The sequence below is a fragment of the Dromiciops gliroides genome, chromosome 1 (genome assembly GCF_019393635.1).
Source record: "Dromiciops gliroides isolate mDroGli1 chromosome 1, mDroGli1.pri, whole genome shotgun sequence".
Lineage (NCBI taxonomy): Eukaryota > Metazoa > Chordata > Mammalia > Microbiotheria > Microbiotheriidae > Dromiciops > Dromiciops gliroides.
The window spans coordinates 561,126,724-561,151,825 of NC_057861.1; the positions used below are offsets into that span (position 1 = coordinate 561,126,724).

Below are 25,102 nucleotides of genomic sequence, written 5' to 3' on the forward strand. Positions count from 1 at the left end.
CCCTCCTATCTTTTATGCACAGTCCAAAGATCCTCACTGATGGGTATGCCTCTCTGAAGAGGTAAAGAGAATTCCTCAAAAGTAGAAAGACTTGAATGAACTGAGCAAAGTAAGCAAAACCAGGGGAATAAGTTGCATGATGAACAAAACAATGTAAAGGAAATAAAACTGAAAGACTACTGTGTTCTGAACAATGCAGTGACCAATTGTGACTTTAGAGAAGTGAATGGCAAAGTATGTCTCCCATCTCTTGCCAGAGTGGTAGCAGGCTAAAGATTCAGAATTAGATACACATTGACAAACAGCCTTTTTGTTTATTTATTTTGCTTCTTTATTGAGTGGGATATGGTGGACTTGAGTCAGTTCAAACTCTGAGGATGGGGTCTAGAAAGTACCCAGCCCCCAGTCCTTGTTATTGTTAGCCATTCTATTGCTACAACACACCTCTTAACCCGCCCCCCACCTTGTTCTAAGACCAAGCAGAAGAGTTGTCTCCTGCTAGTGCAGACCCACCCTGATACTACCTCTCCCTTCTTGAATTCCTAAGCCCTAGCTCCTGGTACCATCTCTCCCCTCTTCCCCCTTGCCCCTCCTTACATGGGTGGAGTGGTTTCACCCTTTCCCCCACCTTTCGGACATAGCTGAGCATGCATCCATACCATGAGCATGAGCTAAACATGCATACTGGGTGAGACAGGATTGGATGTTAGATTGTGAGCTCACCCTGTGCATGAGGGGACACCCCCCCTCAAAACTTCCATAAAAACCCAACTCATGAGCTCATCAGTATGCTCCTCATCTCTTGCATGGGGTCACCCATTGTCATGAGAATGAAATAAATCTGTCTCTGCTTGACTTGGTGGTCTCCTCAAATTATTTGGGTAAACTGAGGCAATTGTCCCAAACATTTATTGTACTTCTTTGTTATGTGGGAGGGTGCTATGGGATGGAGGTATCATTAAGAGGTGGCAATGATAATTTTTAAATGGCAAAATAACTTTTTAAAATAAAAAAGTAAAAATATAGTATAAATGTAAAAAATAGTAACCCATCCTTGTATCACTGTGATATTCCTTTATTCCTTTAAAACAGCTTAGCAGATAATCTGATCTACATAAAGACAAAACATCTTTCATAATCAAATATTAAGTTGACTGCAGAAGGATATTTCACGATGGTTCAAGAGACAAATTAGAGAATAAAATAAGGGAATATTTTAGGTGAAAACAAATTGGCAGAGAATGTATGACCATGGCCTGCCCAGCAGAAATAATTAGTAAATTTTTTAAAATTTGTATCCACGATAGTGAATTCCTCCAAAAAAGTGAAAGAAAAAAATAACAAATTGGGAATGCAAATATACTAAAATGAATGACAATATGGAAAAAGAAATGTAATAGGCAGTAATATTAAAAGCACATATGAGCTTGTGAGAATCAGAGCACCACCACCCTGCTGAGAAAGACATTGTGAGAACCAGGGCAGCTCCGCCCTGAGGAGAAAGCATGAGGTGACCTTTCTGAGATTTCAAAGGTCAGATTGGCATCTGGAAGTTATGTCTACCACCTGTAAGTCATGTCAATCAATGGACCAGCCAATTAGCTTGGAGCTGTGTGTCGGAACCGCCCCTCTTCCAGGCCCACAGAGGGCTTCTGCTCTAGGAGACTGAGGCTTGGCCTTTTTTTTGGTTCGGGAACTGGCTGTTGGAGGCAGGGACAGGCAGAATAGAGAGAGTAGACAGATCTCTTTATTTCTCCCCGTGTTCTCTTTAATAACCCCTAATATACTTTAATAAATATTTAATGCCCAAAGATTGGTGCTATGAGTTTCTAATTTAAGGCGACCACACATTAGATTTTTTAGACATCACAGTTAGATTTTTAAGCTTCACAAGCTCTACAAGCAAATTATATTGATGCCAAAGAGAGGACACTAAGAGATAATTTTAACATCATTGGTATCTCAGAAGACTATAACAAGTCAAAAAACTTTAACAGTAGAATGCAAGAAATAATACAAGAAAATGCCCAGAACTTCTGAATACAAAAACAAAGCACCAATGGAAAGAGAACAGAGATCCCCTATAAATATAACTTTATACTTACTCACAATGCTGAGGTTCAGGGTAGAAGTATTTTTATTCCCATTTTTACATGTGGCAACTGAAGCTGAGAGGTTCAGTGACTTGTCTGTTATGACATTAAGTAGCAGTAACAGAATTCAAACCCACACATTTGGGTTTCTAGTTGAGTGCTCGATTTCACCTCTGTCTTCCATAACACCAGGTTTTCCATATCAATAAAATCAATATGGTACAATAAAGGTAAAGATTGTGTTCAGGGAAGACTAGCATCGCTGGTGTGAGGACTGCCAGGCCCTTTTCAGGGCTGCTTTCCACTCTTGGTGTCCACCTGATTACCTAACTCTCACCTGCAACTCCATAAAACTGTGGCTTGCACAGCACCCACACCCCAGCAAATTGTTTTGGCAGACAGGCTAAACCAGGTTGAAGGTAACCAAAACCCCTTGCTGAGGTAGGAGGGTGTCTACCCCAAGCATGTGAAGACTTCCCTTCATGGAATGGGCAGATGAGAACAATTTCTTTCAATGGCCATGCAGGGGGCTAAAGCAGGTGCTATGGAGCCCTTAGAGCTTGGTCAGACATCAAAGATACCAAGGTCAGTCACTGTATCCCCAGTCATCCCTAGTAGTCTTGACTTTGTCTTGCCACTGGACTTCAAAGGTTCTGGAAGAGAGTGAGGCTGACCACTTCACACAACTCTGCTTCACTTAAATTTGATTTATGTACAAGTCAAAAGTCATCATACCATTTTGTCATGTCTACCTACTTCAGAGTCCTTTGGCAACCTCAACAGGCAGGTAATGAAGCAGCAGATGTGAATACAATAGGAACTGTAATCAGAACCCTGCACACAGGCAGGCCAGGCCATAAAGTTGTCTTCTCAGTGAACTGAAACAGTAGTAAGTTTGGACAGCCCTTGGGTTGTCTGAACAGCTTTTTTAAGGTCCACTCTGCTCACCTCCTGCTGTGAGGAAGGGGCTAGAAAAGCTACCCTAAAAATTTTCTGCTTCACCAAACCCTGACCCTCTTACTGTAACAGGTGGGGATCCCACCCTGTGGTCAAAACAATGTACAAAAACTTTGGGGAAGATGATTCCATTGACCACTGGTTCATGTGCACATGCTTATGGATAACACTAAATCCAGTAGACCTGAAAGCTCTTGCGAGAAACTCAGTGAGTGTCACATCCATATAGCAGCCCTGAGTGAAGCAAGGTGGGTAAATCAAGGCCAGCTGATCAAAGTCAGAGACGGATACAGGTTTTTCTGGAGTGGAGTGGCTACAATGAAGGGGAGGACTGTGAAGCTGATATAGGTTTTACAATCAAAACTAAGTCAACCTGGGGCAGCTAGGTGGCGCGGTGGATAGACCACCGGCCCTGGATTCAGGAGGACCTGAGTTCAAATCCGGCCTCAGACACTTAACACTTACTAGCTATGTGACCCCGGGCAAGTCACTTAACCCCAATTGCCTCACCCCCCAAAAAAAGGAAAAAATAACATATAAAAAAAAAAACTAAGTCAAGCAGTTTGTATGCCTCCCAAAAGGAGTGAATGACAACGTTATGACAATGCAATAGCCGGTTGCTGGAAAGCACCACACCATCATCACTGTATATTCTCCCACCAAGGAAGAACCCTGATAAAGGTCAAAGAAAAATTTTATGAAGACCTGGAGACCATCATCATCAATGTGCTAAAAAATTAACAATCTTGTAATTTTGGGTTACTTTAAAGAAAGAGTAGGTACAAACTACCAGACATGGTGGGGAGTCCTTGGGGGGGGGGGAATACAGTTGCAAACAGCACCTCATGACCTTCTTATCACCAATACTGTCTTCCATTTATCTCAATGCAATAAAACTTTGTGGATACACCTTTACAGCAAACATTGGTATTTAATAGATTTTCTTCATAAAGAGAAGAGATAGACAGGATGTGAGAATGAAGGTGACATGTGGTGCAAAGTGCTGGACTGACCACAGATTTATCTTTTCCAAGATAAACATTTGCATTCAACAAAAGTGGTGGTCCCAGGGCAAGACAACTATCAGAAAACAATGTCAACAACAGATTAGAGTCTTCTCCAGGTATTGGAAACTTGGAAAAAGAAACTTGGAGGGAAAGCTGAGCCAATAAATGGTTGGCAACAGTGGAGCATCAAAGGAGTGACCAACTTTCAGATCTGGTGTACAGCACCACATTTACTCATCTGGGCCAGAACACTCACAAACATCAAGATTGGTTTGACAAAAATGGAGAAATTCAGAAGCTGCTAAATGAAAAGAAATGTGAATTCCACAGGACCAGTAGGATAATTCATCCTTCTCTAAGAAGGCAGCATTTAACTCCATCAAAAGTTAAAGTACAAGCAAAGCTCAGAGAGATGCAGGATTCTTGGTTCAATAAACAAGGCAGATGTAATTCAGTTTTACATTGATAGTAACAATCCAAAATGCTTTTAAGATGCCCTGAAGGCTGTTTATGGGCCAAAGACATGGTACATTTCAACTACTCAGTGATGATGGCATCATCTTGACTACTGATAATGGCATGATCCTGGACAGATGGGCTGAATACTTCCATAATGGGGTTTTTTTTAAGACTCTTGGGAAGGGGCAGCTAGGTGGCGCAGTGGATAAAGCACCAGCCCTGGATTCAGGAGGATATGAGTTCAAATCCGGCCTCAGATACTTGACACTTACTAGGTATGTAACCCTGGGCAAGTCACTTAATCCTCATTGCCCCCCCCCCCGCAAAAAAAGACTTGGGTACATCTTTAAAATAGAATCATGACAGTCAAGATGGGCACAATGGGGAGGACCAGAAGGGGCAAAAGGGACTAGCCACTTTGGTTCAGCAACTAGTCTTTATAGTTCACAACCTGGCAAGAATTGTTTTAGTTTCTCTTACCTGATTCCAGGGTGGCAAGTGATGTTTCTAAGCTGTCCCTAGGTTTCTAGCATGGGTCTGTACTTTTAGAGACATCAAGCATCATCACTGTGCTTTAATAGACAACAAGTGGCACCCTAGTCTCTCCTTTCTCCCATGTGTCTGTAACGATTGGAATAACGCCACCTGCTGGAGACTTACTGTAGAAGAGTTCCACCCATGAAGCAAAGGTCTTTGAGGGCAAGACCAGGAGTCTTTTCTTTGGCATCAGGAAGTGACGCGGGCTAGTGGGAGGAGGAAGGAAGAGACTGGAGCTCGGTCTCAGGCTCTTTCCTTTGGACTCTGGTGGAGAGCGGAGCTAGAAATGTGCTCTCCCTTTAATAGATAGGAATCTAAGCCTTTCTCTCTCTTTACCAAATTCTTATTCTCCTTAATAAATGCTTAAAAGTCTAACTCTTGCTAAAGCTTATAATTTATTGGCGACCACTCATTGGATATTTTAGACAGACTAGCTAGAATTTTAGCCCTTAACATGTCTTAGGTATAACTCAGAACCAGGGTGTGGACAGATGGGAGGTGATAGGAGGGCACAGGAACCTCATTGGCAGTGGGGAGCCTGAGATTCCGAAGGAGATGGTGGGGCAGGCTGACTCCCAGCTGGAGAAAAGGCACCAAAATAGGGGGAAATCCTTCCCTGCGGCCTGCTTTTCTGGTGCCTACTGAGGGAAGGGGGTAATATAGTGTTCTCAACAGACCATAATCAGTTAATGCTGAAGCCATTGACCATACACCTCAGATTGAAGTCAATCCTTTTCTAGCCAAATTTCCAACTGAAGAAGAGGTTTTGAACGTCATTAGGCAAAGCTCCTGGTGCTAATTCTATTCCAGCTGAGATTTACAAAGCAGGGGGTCCACTGCCCATATAAAAGTAGACTAAAATCTTTCAGGTTACAAGAGGAGGTTATCACCCAAGTGTTCAAGGAAGCTTCCATTGTCGGTCTCTATAAAGGTAAAGAAAATAGATTGTCCTGTGACAATCATAGGGGATGTCTCTCTCTTAGTAATCACCATCAAGATTCTTGCCAAAGTCCTCCTTAATAGGCTTATACTTCACCTGGAAGATGGTAATCTACCCAAGAACCAGTGTGGCTTCAGAAAGGGCCAAGAGATGGTTGATACGGTGTTTGCTGCCCAACAATTCTAGGAGGAAATAATAGAAGAACAGAGGTCTGTATACAATATTCATTGGTCTGACTAAGGCCTTTAATACTGTCACTCATGAGGGTTTGTAGGAGATTATGGCAAAATACAGTTGCCCAGAAAAGTTTATCAGTATCATACACCAGTTTTACAGCAGCATTCTTGCATGGATTCTGGATAATGGATGATGCTCTCTCATGCTTTCCCAGTCACCAATGGAGAGAAACAGGGCTGTGGATTTGCTCCCATGCTGTTTAGCATGATGTTTTCATAAATGTTGTCAGATGCCTTCAATAAGGTTGAAAAATGGGATCAAGGTCAGCTACCACATTGACAATAAATTATTTAACTTGAAAAGATTACAAGTAAGACAAGCACTAACATGGAAATCAGAAAAAGCAATACAAAGACACTCTCAGGGTCTCTCTGAAAAACTATGGAAATGTATGACACCACCCAGAATTGCGTACTCACATCAAAGAAGGTGCTGTGATTAATGAGCAAATCTAAATTACAGTAGCTCAAAAGAAACGTGAGATGAGCAAATTTAGAGACATCTCTGCTCCAAATGTTTATGTATACTATTTGTACCCGACCTGTGGTAGAGCCTTCTGAGCTCATATTGATCAGCCAATTGGACACATTATACAAGAACTCCAACATAGTGATGCTATTTTGGTCCTCTTTGAGAACAAAGGACAACAATGAACTAACCATATTAACTGAATATAGCTGAAAGGCCCCCAAACAAGGTAAGGTAAGATCAATCACAGAATACACTCTGGAGTCATTTATAAATAGACTTTCAAAGAGAAGAAAACTCAGTTGGTGGAAGTCATTCTTTTCTCAAGTGTGTGTGTGATCTGAGCACTTCCATCACTTTGGGCAATTAGTGACCCTCAAGCCCTAGAGACAACATAGTACAATCTTCTGTGTCTCAAGCAACTTTTTAAGATTGAGATCTGATAAGAAGCTGATCTACCTCAATGAAGTAAGTTTTCATGCTAGGAGGCCTTGGTGTGTGCTTGTGCATAAATGTGATATTCACAAATGAAATTCCAGGTCCAGATTTTTTTTAAATGAAATTAACATGGATACAAACTGAAACAATATGGTTACATTAATTTGTTGCACTTAAATTTAGTTCAGTTGAATTAAAGTTGCTATAAAGCAACTCCAAAAGTTATCAGAGTATCAACATATTCCAAGTATGTGGCTGGTTGTCCCAGTTAGTTCACCCTCTTTAATCCACTGCTTCACACAAATACCTCTTCTGTTCACTTTTCACTTCCTCTGATTAAGTTCTCATTGAGTCTTTGCTTCTTGCTCTCTCCCCACACCCCAAACCTTTTCCCTATCAGGAAATTTAACAAGATTCTAAACAATAACACCTATTAAATCATTTAAAATCCTATCTTACACTATAAACTAGTTATAAATAATGGAGATGGAGTAATGGAGAATGATAGGTAGATTGACTGTTCAAATTTCATTCCCAGGGATTTTTAGGGAACTCTTCTTGCTCTCTGACTTAGTGCTAGACTCTAGGATTTAACTCCCTATTTGGACATTTCACAGCACAATTATAGAAACTATCAGGGTTTGAGAAGTCTTGCCCTAGTCATTTCATTCATTCAATCAATATTTATTAAGTGCCTACTAAGTGTGATGAATTAAGCTAGATGCTGAAGAGATAGAAATAGTTAGGCCTTTAAGTAGTTTATGATATGGTAGAGAGGATTAAGATATGCATACACACAAGATTAATTAAATTAGAATTATACTGTTTGAAATATTTTTAAGAATACGGTACTTAAGAATGGTTTGGATAATCCTATACCTACCCAAGGAATAGGCATGTGTCCTGCTGCAGAGATGAGATATCCCTCAGCCCACCAGGCACCAATCACTGTCAAGTGGTGTATGGATGATGAATTTACCCAGAATAAGACTTGATTTCAATCAAGTCCACCCACTGGCAAAACTCTTGTGTACTTCTGAAAAGGCTGCGTCTGTAGTAAGTGCAAGTCATGTGATGCTAGCATGATAGAGTTTGCTCCACACAGCAGAAGATATACATGCTTGGATGCTGCATACATCTTTTCTTAATGATTGCAATAGAATAAATAAGTGTAGCAAAGGTTGTCCTCCACATGCAGTATGGAGGTGTAGTTGTGTGGCTCCAAGAGAGAAAGAATGCCAGCTCTAGGATTTTCTCCCCTGACCCTTCTCCAAGGGGTACTGCTATTATTGCCCCTTTCTCACCTTGAGCCCAAACGCAGTACTGCCTCTATAACCTCTTTGGTTCCCCCAAACCAAAGATCTCTGCAGCAAGGACTTCTGTAAATAGAGGGCATATTAAACATATAAAGTGCTATGAGTGGATTAAGTGGGGTACTTTGCATCAGGAAGAGCTGAGTTTGAGTCTCAACTCAGACATTTACTGATTTTTGTGGCCATGAGAAAGTCACTTTACCTCACTCAGTCTCAGTTTTTTCACTTGTAAAAAATAAAGGGATAATAATATCACCTACCTCAGTTTTGATATGTAAAGTGTTTTGCAAACCTTAAGGCTCTATTTAAATGGTAACTCATGTTATAAGGGAGAAATAATTTCCACCTGGGAGGAATAAGGGATTCTTGGAAGAAATGGCATCTGAATTGGGTCTCAAATGATGCAAAGGATGTTAACAGATAAAATAAGAAAAGAAGGCATTTCAGAAATACCATGAACATATGGGTAGAAGCAGGAAACTATAGGGTATATCTGGAAAAAGTTGAGTGATTTAGTTTAGCTAAAGGAAAGACTATCTATGATAGGGAGAGTAGCAAGAAATAAGTAGAAAAGCATTTTGAAGCCAAATTATAGAATCCTTAAAACCAAATTAAGGAAATTAGTCTTTGTTCAGTAAGAATGGGGAGCTTTTAAAGGTTTTTGAGCAGTCAACGCAAGAAGTAATGAAGACAGTGGGAACAGTAATCATTGGTCTAAGGTGGGGAGGGAGGAGATAGAGAAAGGAAATGTGGGTTCCAATCTAATTTCATGTTACTGAGCTACTTTCAGAATGCCTAACCGTAAGTGCTTCTTTTATACAGTTCCTCAAGACTTTAAGTCTTAGAAATAGACTATTTATACCTACACTATATTCACTCACAGGTCTCATTCTAAATACTCAGAAATTAAGGTTGTAACTAGAAGTAACCAGCAAAATTCAGTCACAGTAGAAAAATGGTTTTGGTTTCTTCATATTCAAACCCAAAGGTAATGTACCATAACTTGCATATTAATAAGTCCCCAAAGACAGAACCACCACATAAAATCTCATTACTTAAAGGAAATTAAATGCACGATGGCTTGTGTTGTAATATCCCTCATCCATGTCCGACATCAGATCGTTCACATGCCAGTCACAGTTAAATCTAATTTGCTATAATCAAAGTAAATGGCAGTTAATCAACATGTCCTCGGTTCAGGCTCAGAAGCATCACATCCTAGACTTCTGAAACAGTTTAGAAAGGAAAACTTATCTTGGAGTTGAGAAGGAGGGCAAAAGAGGATTCTTGACAGTAATTGAGAACTACACACCAATAGTCCAGCAGGAAGGTCACTGTGTTCTCATCTAACTATTATTATAATTATAATTTTACATAGATAAAACACCTCAATTATTCAGAATATAGTTAAAGTAATTAATTGCTACTTCCACTAAGCAATAATGCCAGGGAAAAAAGAAAATTGTTGCTCTTCTGATTTGCTATGTTGTTGATTAAATAATACTGCTTTGGAAGACACTCCTAATAGTACAAGGACGGTATATAGATAGGTCAGTGGGAATTTAACAGATGTCTGTCATTAAATGTCTATTTTTTCCTTTTCTCTAAAAAGAGAATTGCATCTGAATCTTAATTTCCACATCTTAGTACGACAAGCAATGTTAATGCTATGAATATTTCCCACCTTTATTATATGTTCCTTTTCCATTTTGATTTCCTTTAGTCCCATATCTAATGAAAGCTATCCAGGTTGCCTCAATTTTTTAAAAAATTCACATTAGTTTTAAAAATGAAAGAAACAATCAATTCCAACTGAGTTTCACATGTCATGTACATAAAATAACTTTAAATCTTTTGTCTTTGCTCCATTGGCTCCCTCATAAGCACATGAAAGAATGGGGGGGGGGGGTTGGTCACTAAAGCCTCTTCCAACTCTAAAATTTTATGATTTTACAAAGAATAGATCTGTGATAGTTTGTGTTCTTCTCTGAAACAATACATGAATGACCCAAATGCCAAAGGTGACACAAGATTTGTCTTTGGAACTCTCTCTGCCCTAGTACAGCTTTCTCTTGTGTAATTTAAAATTCTAAATGTGGGTTCTAATCTGTTCCCCCAGTTTTGGGGGAAACTGACTAAAATCACTGATAAAACAAGTTTAGGTTTTTAGGGGTTTATTGAAAGATAGAAAAAGAAAGATCGAGAACAGAATTCCTACAGCCTGGCAATCCTATCTTTCCTTAATTTTCCTGTGAAGTCCTCTGCTGCCACCACCACCACCATGGTGAAGTCAGGAACCAAAAAGAGACAAAGCTTTCCGAGCAGGCCCTCCTTCCTCCTTCCTGTCCCCTCCCAGAAAATGGGAGGCTCCTCAAGTTGATTAGCTGGTAGCCTTGATAGACAGTACCCGTGAGCAAACGTCACTTTCTGATGCCAAGGAAAAGCTGCATGGCCTTGCCCTCAGAGGCATTCTCCTCATGGTGGAGCTTTCCTATAGTAAATCTCCAGTAGGTGGCGTCATTCCAATCATTACACTCTCTAAGTAACTCTGAAACTCTAAACTAGCTGATAATTAATCCCTGCTTAGGTATTAATAGATCCTTCCTATTTCCCAGACTTCTCATTCATTTCACTGGCTCAAATAGAGTACATACAAAAATACATGAGCTTCTGTGGTATGGTAATAGGATGAGGAAATTTTTTTAGAAAGTTCTCTCAAACCATCTCTCCCTTCAAAAATGGGAACAGCCACCACCATACCACCCATATCTATAACCTTCCTTCCTACAATGGAGCAAATAAACAAGGCATGTCACCACTAAAATGGAATCACCTACTACTTTCATTCATGTATGGATGCATCCATCAACTATTTATTGAGTGCCTACCAAGTGTGGTAAAATAATGGAATTTGGCAGACACCCAGGGGTCAGACTTGATTGATCTAGTTGTGTTTGAATTGAGTGTGAATAAGAAACTACTAGGTACCCACTAAAGAGGATTAGATTTTGAGCCACATCTGACCTACCCTGTTAAACCTAGTCTAAACTTGGCCAAGGAGTGCTGTCAGAGGCTGTGGACTGCATCATCAACAGGAAACCAGTCTCAGCCACATAACTTGAAGGACCTCCCCTTCGGGGGAGGGAGAAAAAGGTAGAAAAAGGGACCCCAACAGGAAGTAGCTCTCTCTGGCCTGGGAAAAGCTTTTGGAGCAGATTGGAGACAGGCTGAACAGCTGACTCCCATAGAAATTATGGACCTCTGGTGGTGAGTTAATAAAATCCAGCTCTTTGAATTAGCTGATTAAATGTATTTACATTTCTTTGTATTTCTCAACTAATACTTTTACATTTCAAAGTTTCTACTTGGTTGTAAGCCTTTTTTTTTTTAATCTATCTTTTGCCTTTCTGAACATTGTATTTACAACTTTCCTTTCCATATTATGTGATACTGACTCTAACTCTTGGTCTTCACCTTTGTCTTTTTGGCTACATGCATTATTTTTTCTTTGACTGTGTGGTAAAAAAAAAAAAATGAAAGTTTTTTAACAGTCGGTTAGGATAACTGAAAGAAGCCAGTTTTTGAAGGACCACCCTTTTGGGGAGGAGACCAATGGCATGAGCTACGCATGCCAGACTGCCTGCTAAGCACTTGACTTCTGGGGTACGAGCTTAAAAGGCAAGGAGAGAACGGAAGTGGCTTCTTCTTTTTCCTGCTCTGCTGGTCTCCTGGCTGCGCTGCACAGACAGATGCTGACTGGAGTTCGACTCGGCCCGGCTCGCGGTTAGCAGCACACACTTGACTCGGTCTCTCTCTCTCCCCAAAGGTGGCCTTGGGTTTTGGTGAGTTTTATACAGAATATAGACTAAGCTTAGACTTAAGACGATTTGTTTTGTATTTCTACTTTCCTATCCCTCTAATCAACATCACCTGGTAACTACCATACAATAAAAGCTCTAACTAGAAAACCAGAAGCTTCTTCCATTTACTAGTCTGGGAAATAAATTAAGGGAAAGGTTAAAGAGGGGAGATTTATGATCTAATATCCAATTTTAAATCTCACAACTGGAAGTTCAGGATTCTGTCTATGGCATTGTTTGGACTTTTCATTTTGGAGTTTCTTTCAAAAGAGCCCTAGGGGATTCTTTCTGTTTTCATTCTGTCCTCTGGTTCCAATAGTTCTGGGCAGTTTTCATTTATGATTTCTTAAAATATGATATTCAGGTTTTTCTAAACATGTTTTTCAGGTAGCCCAATGACAAACCCAATTTACTAAGAACTGGCTGATCCTCGCCTATTCTCTATTCCCAGGCCAGTGAATTGCCTGGGGCTGACCAGACTTTGTCAATTCCAGCCTCTATTATTTGTAGATCTCCCAAACTCTCCCCTCCAGAAATTACCAAGCTTTCTTTACACTTTTGCTTGTTATGTAAAACAACTTACCTTATGAAACTGAAAAACTTACTCTTCCCAACAAGAGGTCTCATAGTTCCCTCTGTTCTGTTACCCCATATAAACCCTGTCCTCAGTCCCCATCTTTGGGTATTCCTAGTAATCTGCTTTGCCATACGAGTTATAGCTCCTCTGCACCCATTAAAGACCTTAATTCTGTTATATTGATTGTTTCAATAATTTTCAGGTTTACATATAGGGACTCATCCAGGATCTGAAGACTCTGTGTCCAGCCAGCCACTGTTTTTGACCTCTGGAGGCTTGGTGCCAACAGGAATTCTTTGTGTTCCAGTCTGGACTCAAATTAGAAGGCTGGGCCTGGGCAAGGTTCTCCCAAATTTAGAACTCGCATCCTTTTCACTTGAGTTCCTAAAGCTCTTTGATAGGGGGTCTGGTTATGTCCTTGGATGATTTGGTAACTTGGGTCCATTCTGACAGGTCTCCCAAAAAGGGGGTGGCTGCAGTTTGTTTTTATGGATGGCCACTCTGACAGGTCCCAAAAGGACAGCTGCCGGGCTCTGTTTTCAAATCATGTACTACATGATTGCAAGTACTTGGAAAATTAGCAGAATTTAAGTCTGACCCACAACATTGATGGCCACAATGGCATCTCCTTTTTGAGTTTACTTTTGATTCTGCCAGCCCAAAACTTGAAGGCGCTGAGTGGGACTTCTTTTTTCTTTTGATGGCATTTTGAATCAATTAAACAAGAATATGAATCTGAACTCTCCTCCCTTCCAGAAAATGAGTTTGCCCCCCCCCCAAAAAAAATAGGATTTTTGTCTCTCAGAAACAGTTCTCTAAGTTGTTTTTTTTTTTTTTAAGGGGAAAAAAGAGACCAATTGATCTGGCTCAGATTAGGGGCAACTAGGTGGCACAGTGGATAAAGCACTGGCCCTCAGGAGGACCTGAGTTCAAATCTGGCCTCAGACACTTGATACTTACTAGCTGTGTGATCCTGGGTAAGTCACATAATCCTCATTGCCTAACCAAAAAATAAACAAACAAACAAAAAAATAATTCAGATCTGGCTCAGATTAATGGGTCTTGGAGGATATAGAGGAGGACTTAATTTGTGCATGCTAAATTATCTTAAGAATCTTTACCATTATTGTTTACTGTTTTTGTGTCTGTCCTTGTATAATTCTATTTGTGTTAAAATGTTCTATGTGTGTGTGTGTGTGTGTGTGTGTGTGTGTGTGTGTGTGTGTGTCCCCCTTGCTATTCAAGCTAAGTGCCTTATCTTACAGTGAGTTAGCAATCCTCTCTGCCACTAAAAGCAGAATTGTCAGAAAAGTAACTTACATAACGAGGCATTTACAGGGGAACTATAGATTGATTTTTCTTTTTTATTTGTTTTTAAGAAATTTGTTAAAACTTTAATTGGGAATTGATCTCCAGTATTTGATATTTTAAACCCAGGTTTTATAAACCCCAAAATTAAGGTTAATCAGGTTCTATTTGGGGAAAATATCTGGCTTCTCAGTCACCAGTATTTATATAAAAAATTAATTCATTGATAATAATGGTTTCATATTGAAATGCTAGTAGATGGACCTTGGATAAATTGAAAATTTTACCATTTGGGAATAGTTCCAGTTGTAATTTAATTTATTCTAGTCTTATTTTGAGTGAAATATGTCTTCTAATAAGATGTATGTTTGTTTGGGTTTTTTAAGTCAGGGTTTATTGTGACATTTGCATTAAGAAAAAGTATTTAAAATTTTGGATCTGGAAATTTGTTAATTGCATGATCTTAAAACAAGTTACTTCAGTTTACCAATATGTAATGTGAATATTTGTTAGAGTATTCTTTTGGGTTATGAATTGCTATAGCTTCAACTGTTAAAAGAATCTCAAGGGGCAGCTAGGTGGTGCAGTGGATAAAGCACTGGCCCTGGATTCAGGAAGACCTGAGTTCAAATCTAGCCTCAGAGACTTGACTACCTGTGTGACCTTGGGCAAGTCACTTAACCTTCATTGCCCTGCAAAAAAAAAAAAAAAAAGAATCTCAAGTACTTGAAACTGTTTAGAAATGTAGCTTTACTGTATATTCACCATGAAGTGATCTCAAAGTCAGGCACATCTGGGTTCAAATTTCCCCTCTTGGATATTCAATAGGTATAATGAATGTGTGACCCTGGGAAAAATCATTTGGCGTCTAGGTGTTAATAATAGCAAGAACAAATTTTAAAATTCTGAAAACTGGAGATTTCCTTAATATGCCAGAGATTGTTCCACTTAGCTGTAGTGCTGTTTGATAGTATTTCTCAATAGCTCTGTTAAGCAGTTTCTTAATCTAAGGTCTGTGAGAAAATAATGGGGTTCTAGGGGACCCAGAGAGCCTTGCCTGACCTTTCTTAAGGCCAGCCCAGAGTCAGGAGAATTTCAAAGGAAATGTAGTTGGACTTTGGACTCTGAATACAAACAATAGAGGTTAAAACTACACCTACCTGAAAGCCTTTCCCTCCAAAGGGTCTGTCCTCTGGACTCTGACCTCAGCACATACTGCTCATGGACCATCCTCAAGTGCTGTAAACCAATAGATTTGAATGATGCTAGCCAATTAGCTTGAAGCAGTGTGTAAGGGCCGCCTCTCCTCCAGACTGCAGAGAGGTTATGCTCTCTCACATTCTCTTGGCCTGGGAACTCTGAAGGGAGAAGGCATGCTTTTACTCTCTCTCCCCTCTGAACTTTCAGAGCATGGCTCTCTCTTTACTAATATTTAATATTCTTTAATAAATGCTTAACGCCCCAAACTGGTGCTGTAGCCTCTAATTTCTAAGTAACAATATATTAGAAACCCAAGCTAAATTCCCTAAAACTTAGGAAAGAGATAGAGACCCCCGTTTCAAACGACACAGATCAGACAAATTGGATACCATTGAAATATCACACACACTAATAATGGTGTGGCAGTTAAAAACAACTTTGTTCTAACTTTTGTTAATTTTTAACTGTTTTTTTAAGCTTCACAGGTATTTAAAGTTTTCATACCCCTAGCATTCAAATGTTATTATGACTTTGTATGTTTAATAATTTTTCATTGATAGATGCTTGACCAAGTTTTATTTCATAATAGAACATTCAACTGGAATTTGTTTTACTATCTGGTGTTTTTGTTAAAACATTTGTGCTGTTTTAACCCATTTTCCCTATACTCTCCTTGCAGTGGGACCCCAAGTAATCCAAAAGATTCCAACCCCCTAGACCAAGGGGAAAACAGCTGTCTCTCCCATCTCAAGTATGAGGTGTGAAAGGACATGACCCCATTATGCTGATAAGCAATACTAAGGTCTACAAGAGGATATGCAGGATATGGATGGATGCTGCATATCTTACTGATACTCCATTATCAAAGATTCCCTCTTAGTTATCTGTCCCCAGTTTTTTGCATTTCCCCTTGCTTTGTAACTCCCTTCCCTTTCTTTGTCTTATAAAGATACAAAAGACCAGGTCTTCTCTGGGACAGTCACCATGGTGATCTGTTCCCCACTATATCTCTCCTAATGAATTATTTTCTATTTTACAAGATGTGTGATGAGCCTCCAATTCTTTGGGTAAGCTAGCCACCCCCTCCCCAAACAACCAGGTTGCAAGTGTCCCTTTTCCTTAATTCTACTAATCTTACTTGTGTTTTTAAGTTTGTTCTTGTTAATAAACCCTGTTCTGTTTTTGAAAGAGGCTATTAATCTCATTCCTTGCCCCAATATTTCGGCGAGCCACCTAACACTCCCCAATTAAAATATGGCCCCTACAACACATCACCAACACTGAGTTCTTGAAGCTATTGGAGTTCTATTTCTCACAGTCATTGTGAAAGAAGAAGCAAAACACAAGGAAACAACCTCATAAAAGTGGGGAAAAAAAGTCAAGAAGTAGAAACAATATGGTTTAATCTGCATTCAGAATCCACAGTTCTTTTTTTCTGGATGTGGAGAATATTTTCTATCGTGAATTCTTTGAATTTATTTTGTATCATTGCACTGCTGAGAAGAGCCAAGTCTATCACAGTTGATCATCACACAATGTTGCTGTTTCTGTGTATAATCCCCCTTCAATATTAAAAATTTTTTATCAATTTTTAAAATCCTCTATTAATACATTGCTCCTTTGTTTTTGTTTTTTCCACATTAAAGCAAATCTCTTCCTAGAGGATCTCTTTCCCCTTACTCTAAACCTATCTCTTTTCCCTAGTTTGGGAGTTTTATTTGTCGATTACTTTTTTTAGTTATCTAATTCTCCCTTCATTTTCCCCTTTCTTAGCCAAGTATTTAATCAGTTCCCTCCCCTATACTTTTGTTTTTTAGCATTGTTTTTTTTATTAGTATTTATGTTCTGCACTTTTTTCCTAAAAAGGATTTCAGCTTTTTTCTCATTGCTTTCTATTCTTTGATTAATGATCTTCAAATTTATTTATTCCTTCTTTAGTCTTTTTGCATTCCTCATGTAATTAAAGCTTCTAAAATACCAATTTGAATTCCTTCATTTAAATATTTTCTATGTGATTACCTTATAGTATAGTAGGCACCAATCTCTCTAAGGACCAAAGTACTGCAGGTTATGCCCATTCTCCATCTCCCATTACAGAATACATCTATCACTACCATAGGAGTGTTCTTCAGTAGCACCACTTTCATCACTGAATCAGATTTCACTCTTTCTCCTGTTTCAAATCATCTCTTTCTCACCCACTATCTGCTCTTCATGCTAAGAAACTACAGGAGTTATTTTCCCTTCACTGTTTACCATTGACTTGATTAAGGTAGATCACATTCTCTATCTCCTCTCCTATTTTGTGTCGCCTCCAACTCTGTAGTTTTGTCCTACAAAATACCCCCAACTTTTGTGCCAATACACATTGGTGGAGATAGGGGGGTTATGAGGTTTAGTTCATGGTGTTTCAGGCCTCTTCCTACATAGTCACTTCTCCTATATCTCTTTAAGTTCTGCTTTCATTTTTATTCCCTTGTGTCCTTTTAGAAAGAAACTTCCCAATCTGTTATTTTTTTTTAGGCCAAAGATTTCTCCTTAGTTTTTCTTTTCCTTTTAATACTCTTGAGGGCTAGGGGTAATTTATTTCATTATTTGTTCTTTTCTTGGTAATTACATTTATTTACCTTGTGTTCTGTTGTTGTAGGTTTTCACAAGTCAAATAATCTACTCATGTTCTTTTTTTGTTGGGGGGTGGGGTTAGAAATGCTTCAAATGCCTCTTTTTATGGAATATCTATTTCCATGTTTAGGTTAACTGAGTATGTCACCTTGTGTTGGCTTTTGAGCTCCTTTGCTCTTACAATTAGATTATTATTACATTCTTGATTTCCAGTGCATAAAGAATAGTTGCATTATTAAAATTTCTTTTATCTTTTTCTTGTTAGCTTGCAATATCTGTTATTTATCACTGGAATTGTTCAATTTAACCAGTTTGTAGCATGGGGTATTTTTTCTGAAGGAAATATGTCGATTCTTTTGATTGTTGATTTGTTTTCTGTATTCCAAAGTTTCTGGCTATTTCCTTGTATTATTTCTTGCATTATTGTATTCAAGTTTCTTTACTTATATTCTTCTGGGGGACCTATGATCCTTAATTATTTCAATACATCTTTGTGGGGTTTTTTTGTTTGTTTTTAAAGTCAATGTGTTTTGCTTGTATAGAGATTTTTTGTTGCTGCTTTTTGCTTTTCTTCTGCTACTGTCCTTCACTTCAGTACTTTTATATTTCCAAACAACTATTTTTTTCTTTTGTATCTTTGGATAGATGTGACACTGTGTTTTTTTTTTCTTTTTATTATTTATACATGTTTAAAAATCTGCCATTTGCTCCTTTTAAATTAAAGATTCTGATTTCTCTTGAACCATTTTGGAAAATCCTGCTGTGGTTTCATGTACTCTTGCAAATTTACAGGATACTATCATTTGCAATAATTTGGATATCTTGGTATCATCTTCCTTTCTATGGGGAATGCATTTCTCATTTGCCTCTGTTCTTGCCCCACCAAAGGCTTCTGGGGACACAAGATTAGATCTAGCTGAATACAATTCCCTTGTTTGGTTCAGATACACACACACACACAGAGTTGAGGGCTTCTGGGTTTGTCATTGAATTGTGAGCTAAGGGCAGGATGAGGGTGTGCTGGCAGAGGATGTAGCAGCAGCAGGGAAATTCCTAAATTACTCCTAGAACACATGAATGTGGGTTGGGTTGTGAGTCCAGAGAATAGTAGCTGAGGGGTGGAGGAGTGGAGCAGGGGTCCTGAGTAAGCATGTGAAGGACTAGCGTTCTCTATTATTAATTCATAAGTCTCTTACCTTACCAAGTTTCTTGGTATCTTGGCCTGTGGAGATGGCTAAAATTGTTTTACATCTTGGTCATAATTCCTATTTGAGGGAGTTTTTGAGAGTTAGTGAGAACTGAAGATAAGATTTAATCCACTATCTTGTTGAACTTCTAGTAGATCCCAGTGCCCCCTATAATCTAAGCTCCATACTGTTGCCAAAGTTATTTTTCTAAAGTCTAAATCTGATTATGCTACACCACCCACTCACTCAACCCTCTTAATTCAGTAATTCCAGTGGTTCCTATTACCTCTAGGATCAAAAATAATCTCTTGTTTGGCATTTAAAGTTTTGTACAACCAGTGCCCTTTCTACCTTTCTGTTCTTTTTTACATTTTTTCCCCTCACAGTCCAGACACGCTGGCCTACTTTTTTAGATGGGGTCATGGCACATAAGAAATTAGTCTCCTTTTTCTTCTCTTCATGTAATCAGCTGCTTCAATATATCCTAGGATTGGTAGATTTAATAGGACGCTAGGGAAGTGCATTTTTATTGGGCTATCCTATTTCCCTGCTTCTCATCTCAACAACCCTGATGTCATGGTCCTCTTTGAGAAAAAACAACAATCTCTCAGAAACCTTAGCCCTGTCTAATCATTCTGTTGTTTCTGTGATCTATGTGAATTTTTCATGACTTGTGATTATGTGTTCTCAGAGCTAATTTTCCTATATATGTAACTAATTTTCTTCATGAATAACAATTTCCATAGTTGACTTTGTGCCAAAATATCCCCAAAGGAATCAATGTGTAGCTTAATTTGTTTGATTAATGAACATACACAACTACTTTCAAGTAACAACCTATGTGAAAGAGAGTGATTACAGGAAAGTATACATTTACAAGGTTTCCAAGATTCCTGAAATACACATAAGTGAAGCACATGTCCTGGGAAGAACCTTTAATAACAAAAGTCAGAAAAAAGTGTTGAAGGCTGAAAAATGAAGACATATACATATGAAAAATTTGTTTAGAATTAGTATAGAAATGCTGTGAAATATGGAGGAACAGGGATGAAGATTGGACTATGGTTTTATTTGTTTTTATTATACTGATCCCTCTAACAATGCAGGTCAGCACCCTCCCCACAGATTAGTTTTACAGATTTTCCTCAAACATAGTGGAAAGAACAGAGAAGTGGGAGAAGTAGAAATTTATATATCTATACAAACACTGAGGGTTACTTTTTTGAGTGAAGAAAGACCATCTTTAGGATTCCTAAATATGAGAGGTGTAACTCAAAGAACACCATTACAAGACCAGGGTTCTAATTCTAATAAGGATACTATCAATCAATAAATTAACATTTATTAAGTGCTTATATGCCATGTACTGTCTAAGCACACAAAAGACATTTCCTGACCTCAAGGAGCTCACAATCTAACGGGGATAGACGAAAAAGAAATGTACAAATAAACCAAAGGAAAAATAAGAAATAATTAACAGAAAGAGGTTAATAATAATAATAATAGTTAAGAGGAGTTGGGAAGGGCTATCAGTAGAAGATGGGATTTTGGTGTGTCATGTGACCTTAAGCAAATCACCTTGCCTCAGTTTCCCCTTCTCAAAAGTCTCCCTTAGACCTGCGTCCCAAGACCCAATGCTTTTGAAAAACAACTCATTTATGTATTTTAAATGTTTTAAAAATCAATTCATCATCAAGCATTTATTAAACAGTAGTGCTTGGCCCTACGCTAAAGATAGAGACAAAAATGAAGCAGTCCCTGTCTACGAGGGACTCACACCCTGTTAGGGGGTGGTGGATGTCGATACACACAAGCTAAAATACAGGACATAAAATTAAGTTTGAGGGAAAGGCTGGGGGTGGCAGTAGCAGCTCAGAGAAATCAAGAAAGGCTTCCCTGAAGAAGTGGTCTTTGAGCTGTGCTTTGACCTTAATTCCATTCGCTCACCACAACCCTTGAGTACTATTGTCACCCCCATTTTACATATGAGGAAAGTGAGGCTCGAGAAAGTCCAAGTGACTCGTCCAGTCATACAACTGGAATCGTAGCCTGGACAAAAGGCTGTTAAATGTGGAGTCATGCTCGTAAGAAGATCAAAAGGTGCATTTAATGAGAGGAATTCCTCAACCTCAGAGTTGTAAACAACCACAGAGATCCAGTTCAACTAGTTCAAATAACAGCGTCTCTCCTCCACGAGAAAACTCCCCCTTCAGCGGCTGTTTTTACACCACCTTGCATTCATCAGCTGTCAAGAATAGCATGGCTCTACCTGGGGAAAGTCCTCCTGTCACTTCCCGTAATTTTTTCTACCCGAGTTCGTCTTGACCCAAGGAAAGAAAAAACAAGCTGGGGGAGAGGGGGGTTGGAATCACGTCACGGCTTACGCCACCTTGCACAGGCAAGACGACGCGTGACGCCACACGCCATACGCCACACTCCCAATCTCCTCCCTAGTCAGCTTCCACTTCCGTTGTTGGATCTCGGAAGTCCCCCGCTCTCCACTCTGGAGTTACCGGGCGTCCCACCCCACTCCACCCCAATAGGAAGCGAGTAGACCACAGGTTCCGCCCATAGACACGATGGCGTATTTCGGCTCTCTTTCCCCTCCTGCCCTTTCTCTTCTCTCCGCCGGCAGAATCAGCAAGGGATTAGGAGGTGAGTGACGAACGCCGCCTTTATTGTTGACTTGTGCTGGGCCGGAAACCCTCCCGGCCTCGTAACGTATTCACTAGAGAAGAACAAACGTTTGTCAATAAAGCTTGTTGGACAGGGGCACCTAGAGAAGTGGAAAATGGGGGCCGGCAGCAGGCGGTGGGCGGATACTTCTCCGTGCTTGGCCAATCAGCGCAGCACGAGGCTGGACGAGTTGAGGAAGGTTGTTTCAGGGGCGGGGCCTGCGGGAAAGGGGCGGGGCTGCGATTGCGGTCGTTAGCTGTAGGTGTCTGCGGCAGCTGCGGGTGAGTGAGGAAAGTGGTGGGGGGCGGTCTGCGACTTAATGGGGAGGCGTACTGTGGCGCCTGTGACTTGGCTTCCTGCCGGCATCAGTCTCTTTTCTCATTCGGGCTTTATCTGTGAGAAAGTGGGTGGCCGGTTCTCGGAGGACCCGCCGCTCTCCCGCCTCAGGCGGGGTGCGGGGAACCTTGCTCGGCCTGGCTGCTGGGGTCAGTTTCGTTCCTTTGCCGCCCCCGGCCCGGGGGATTCTGGGATGGGGACTTCGCGGGGAGCACCTTTTTGACTCGGCGCTTTCCCCTGCCCCTGGGACAGGAGTGGGGCGTGCCAGCTCTGTGCCGCCCCCTTGGCGGCGTGAGGCGGGGAGATAACGTGGCTGTGGCGGGGACGCCTCGGAGAGCTAGTGCCACCCCTGTCCCCTGCATCTGCTCTCTTAGCATCCCCTCCGGGCCAGCTGTCATTTCCTCACCCCCGGGGTCTGGCCCGCAGCCAAAAACTAAGGGTTGCGTGGGACGGGCAGCGACGGCCGAAGGTGAGAGACATTTCAAGCCCCCAACTCCTTAGGGCTCCACCTCCTGACGACCTCTGTTAAAGGTAAGGATAGTAGGAAGATGAGGTTGGGGCATGTTTTGTAACTTTGGGCAGCCCACTTGTCCGAATGCTTCAGTTTGCTCTTGTAAGGGAAGGAGAGCAAGGCTTGCTTAAAAACTGCTCCAAGTGGTCTCTCTTGACCTGGGTTCCTTGTGGATAGATTTAAGGGAGTTTGGGAACTTGGATGGGAAGAAAGTCACATCTTTTTTTCTTATAAATAATTGCTCATTGAAATTTAGCATTCAGCTATGGATTTAAAAAAATAATGGGTAGCATTTATATAGCACTTTTAAGGTTTGCAAAGTGCCTTACAAATAAGAGATAAGGGCTATTATTAACCCCCTTTTGCAGATGAGGAAACTGAGGCAAACAGATTGTCCTGTCTAGTTAGTATGTGTCTGAGACCAGATTTGAAGACCTATCTCTCTTTATCTACTTCACATAATTTTTTTAAAAACCACACATTATTATGAGGAGATATAGGCTTTACCAGAGGGGGCCACGATGTAAAAAAGGATAAGAAACCCTGTGTTTAAGGGCTCATTGGGATGGCCACATCTGGTTTGTCTTTGGCCTCTTGTGTAAAAAGCAAAGGAAATAATTAGTGTGCATGGGAGCATCAAGCCAGAGATTACGATAATTTAAAAAGATTGTACTGATTGTGAATTTACTAAACATAAAAGGCAAACCTTTTTGAGCAAGGCCATAAAAAACTTAGGATAGTTTATTGAAAAAGCAAATCTCTTCTCCTAACTCCAAAAGCAGTGTCACCTTTTCAGAAATGATGAGTATCAGACTTTTACATACCAGTTAAGTCCTGTCAAGAGTTGGTAGAATCCTATTGTCATTTTCCATTTTTCAAAACTGCACACATAATAGGTCTTTAAAAAAAAATAAAAAGATGTTAGAAGATTCAACAACTGGGGATGTGTTATGTTTAGGGAGCTATGATTGTGGAGCATGAAAGTGTAATGATCGGAATGATGCCACCTACTGGAGACTTGCTGTGGGAAAGCTCCCCCATGAGGAAAATGCCTCAGAGGGCAAGGCCATGTGGCTTTTCCTTGGTGTCAGGAAGTGACGTTTGCTCATGGGTGCTGTCTATCAAGGCTACCAGCCAATCAACTTGAGGAGCCTCCTATTTTCTGGGAGGAGACAGGAAGGAGGAAAGAGGGCCTGCGCAGAGAGCTCTCGCTTTTGGGTTCCTGACTTGATGGTGGTGGTGGTGGTGGCAGCAGAGGACTTCACAGGAAATTTGAGGAAAGATAGGAATGCCAGGCTGTTGGAATTCTGTTCTCAATCTTTTTCTTTCTATTTTTCAATAAACCCTTAAAAACCTAAACTCGTTTTATCAGTGATTTTAGTCAGTTTCCCCCAAAACTGGGGGAACAGATTAAAATCCACATTTAGAATCTTAAATTATACAAAAACAATATAAACAAAATGGCTAATAACCTTATGTGATGCTAAGCAGGCACTTTCAGGATAATTTTACTCAAACCTGACTCCATAGCAGGTATTTAGGAGCGACTTGATTTATGCACATATCAGTGCTCTTAAATGAAACAAGTGAAAGAAAATCTTATATTTTAAGCAGCTTTTATTGCTAACCTGGATATTAAGCTTCAATACAAGTAAAATTGAGACAGTTTCTGGTCTGAGGGAGCTTATAATTTAATGTGGATTGAGACTGCACAAAAAAGGAAGTTTGGGTCTGGAAAGTCCCTGAGATATTAAGCAAATCCTAAGGTACTATGCTAGGGCCATTTCCAGAAACAATACTAGTGATTCAATAACTGTTCCCACTATAAGAATTGGAAAAGGGTAGAGGGTGTTTATGCTGTGGCAGGACAGAGAATAAGTAGCCCAAATTGAAAGGCTGGGATGCCCTTCACAAAAATGCATAAAAAGTGCATAATAGGGGCAGCTAGCTGGGCAGTGGATAAAGCACAGGCCCTGGATTCAGGAGGACCTGAGTTCAAATCTGGCCTCAGACACTTGACACTAGCTGTGTGACCTTTCGCAAGTCACTTAACCCCAATTGCCTCACCAAAAAAAAAAGTGCATAATAACCAATTTAAGACAAAACAATTTCCTAAGAAGTATAGCAACTGCCAGCAAAGGTCACGAAGCTTGAAATACAATGATGTTATGTAAACCAGTGAAACCCTATACAACTAGAAAATTTCATGAAGATTGTTAACCAGATTTGGCCCCTTGAGCAGTCTGGTGATGTATGTACTTTCTAGACAAGTAAAACCAACTGAAAAAGAGCAACACATTTTAAAAAGACAGGCCAAGTATAACATAAAATGGCATTTTGTTCCATGCTAAAAGACTACATTAGTGACATTAACCA

At 40.0% G+C, this 25,102-nt stretch overlaps 2 protein-coding genes across 4 annotated transcripts in view; one reads left to right on the plus strand and one right to left on the minus strand.

Annotated features, from left to right (window-relative positions):
- LOC122751770 (ribosomal RNA-processing protein 8-like) overlaps window positions 1-21,283 on the minus strand; it is a 108,711-nt gene extending 87,428 nt beyond the window's left edge. Inside the window, 3 exon segments of the mRNA XM_043998932.1 lie at window positions 3,115-3,363; window positions 8,441-8,515; window positions 21,132-21,283. Coding sequence (XP_043854867.1) covers window positions 3,115-3,363; window positions 8,441-8,515; window positions 21,132-21,283 — 476 coding nt within the window.
- A 335-nt stretch (window positions 21,284-21,618) lies between these two features.
- Window positions 21,619-25,102, plus strand: part of C9orf72 (C9orf72-SMCR8 complex subunit) — a 45,751-nt gene continuing 42,267 nt past the window's right edge. Inside the window, exon 1 of one of the 3 annotated variants that reach the window (XM_043976685.1) lies at window positions 21,619-21,858. The gene's annotated coding sequence lies outside the window, so the exon portion shown is untranslated. Of the gene's footprint in view, window positions 21,859-22,108; window positions 22,161-22,599; window positions 22,747-25,102 lie in introns of those variants that run through there. The other 2 variants (XM_043976686.1, XM_043976687.1) reach the window with 2 other exon arrangements.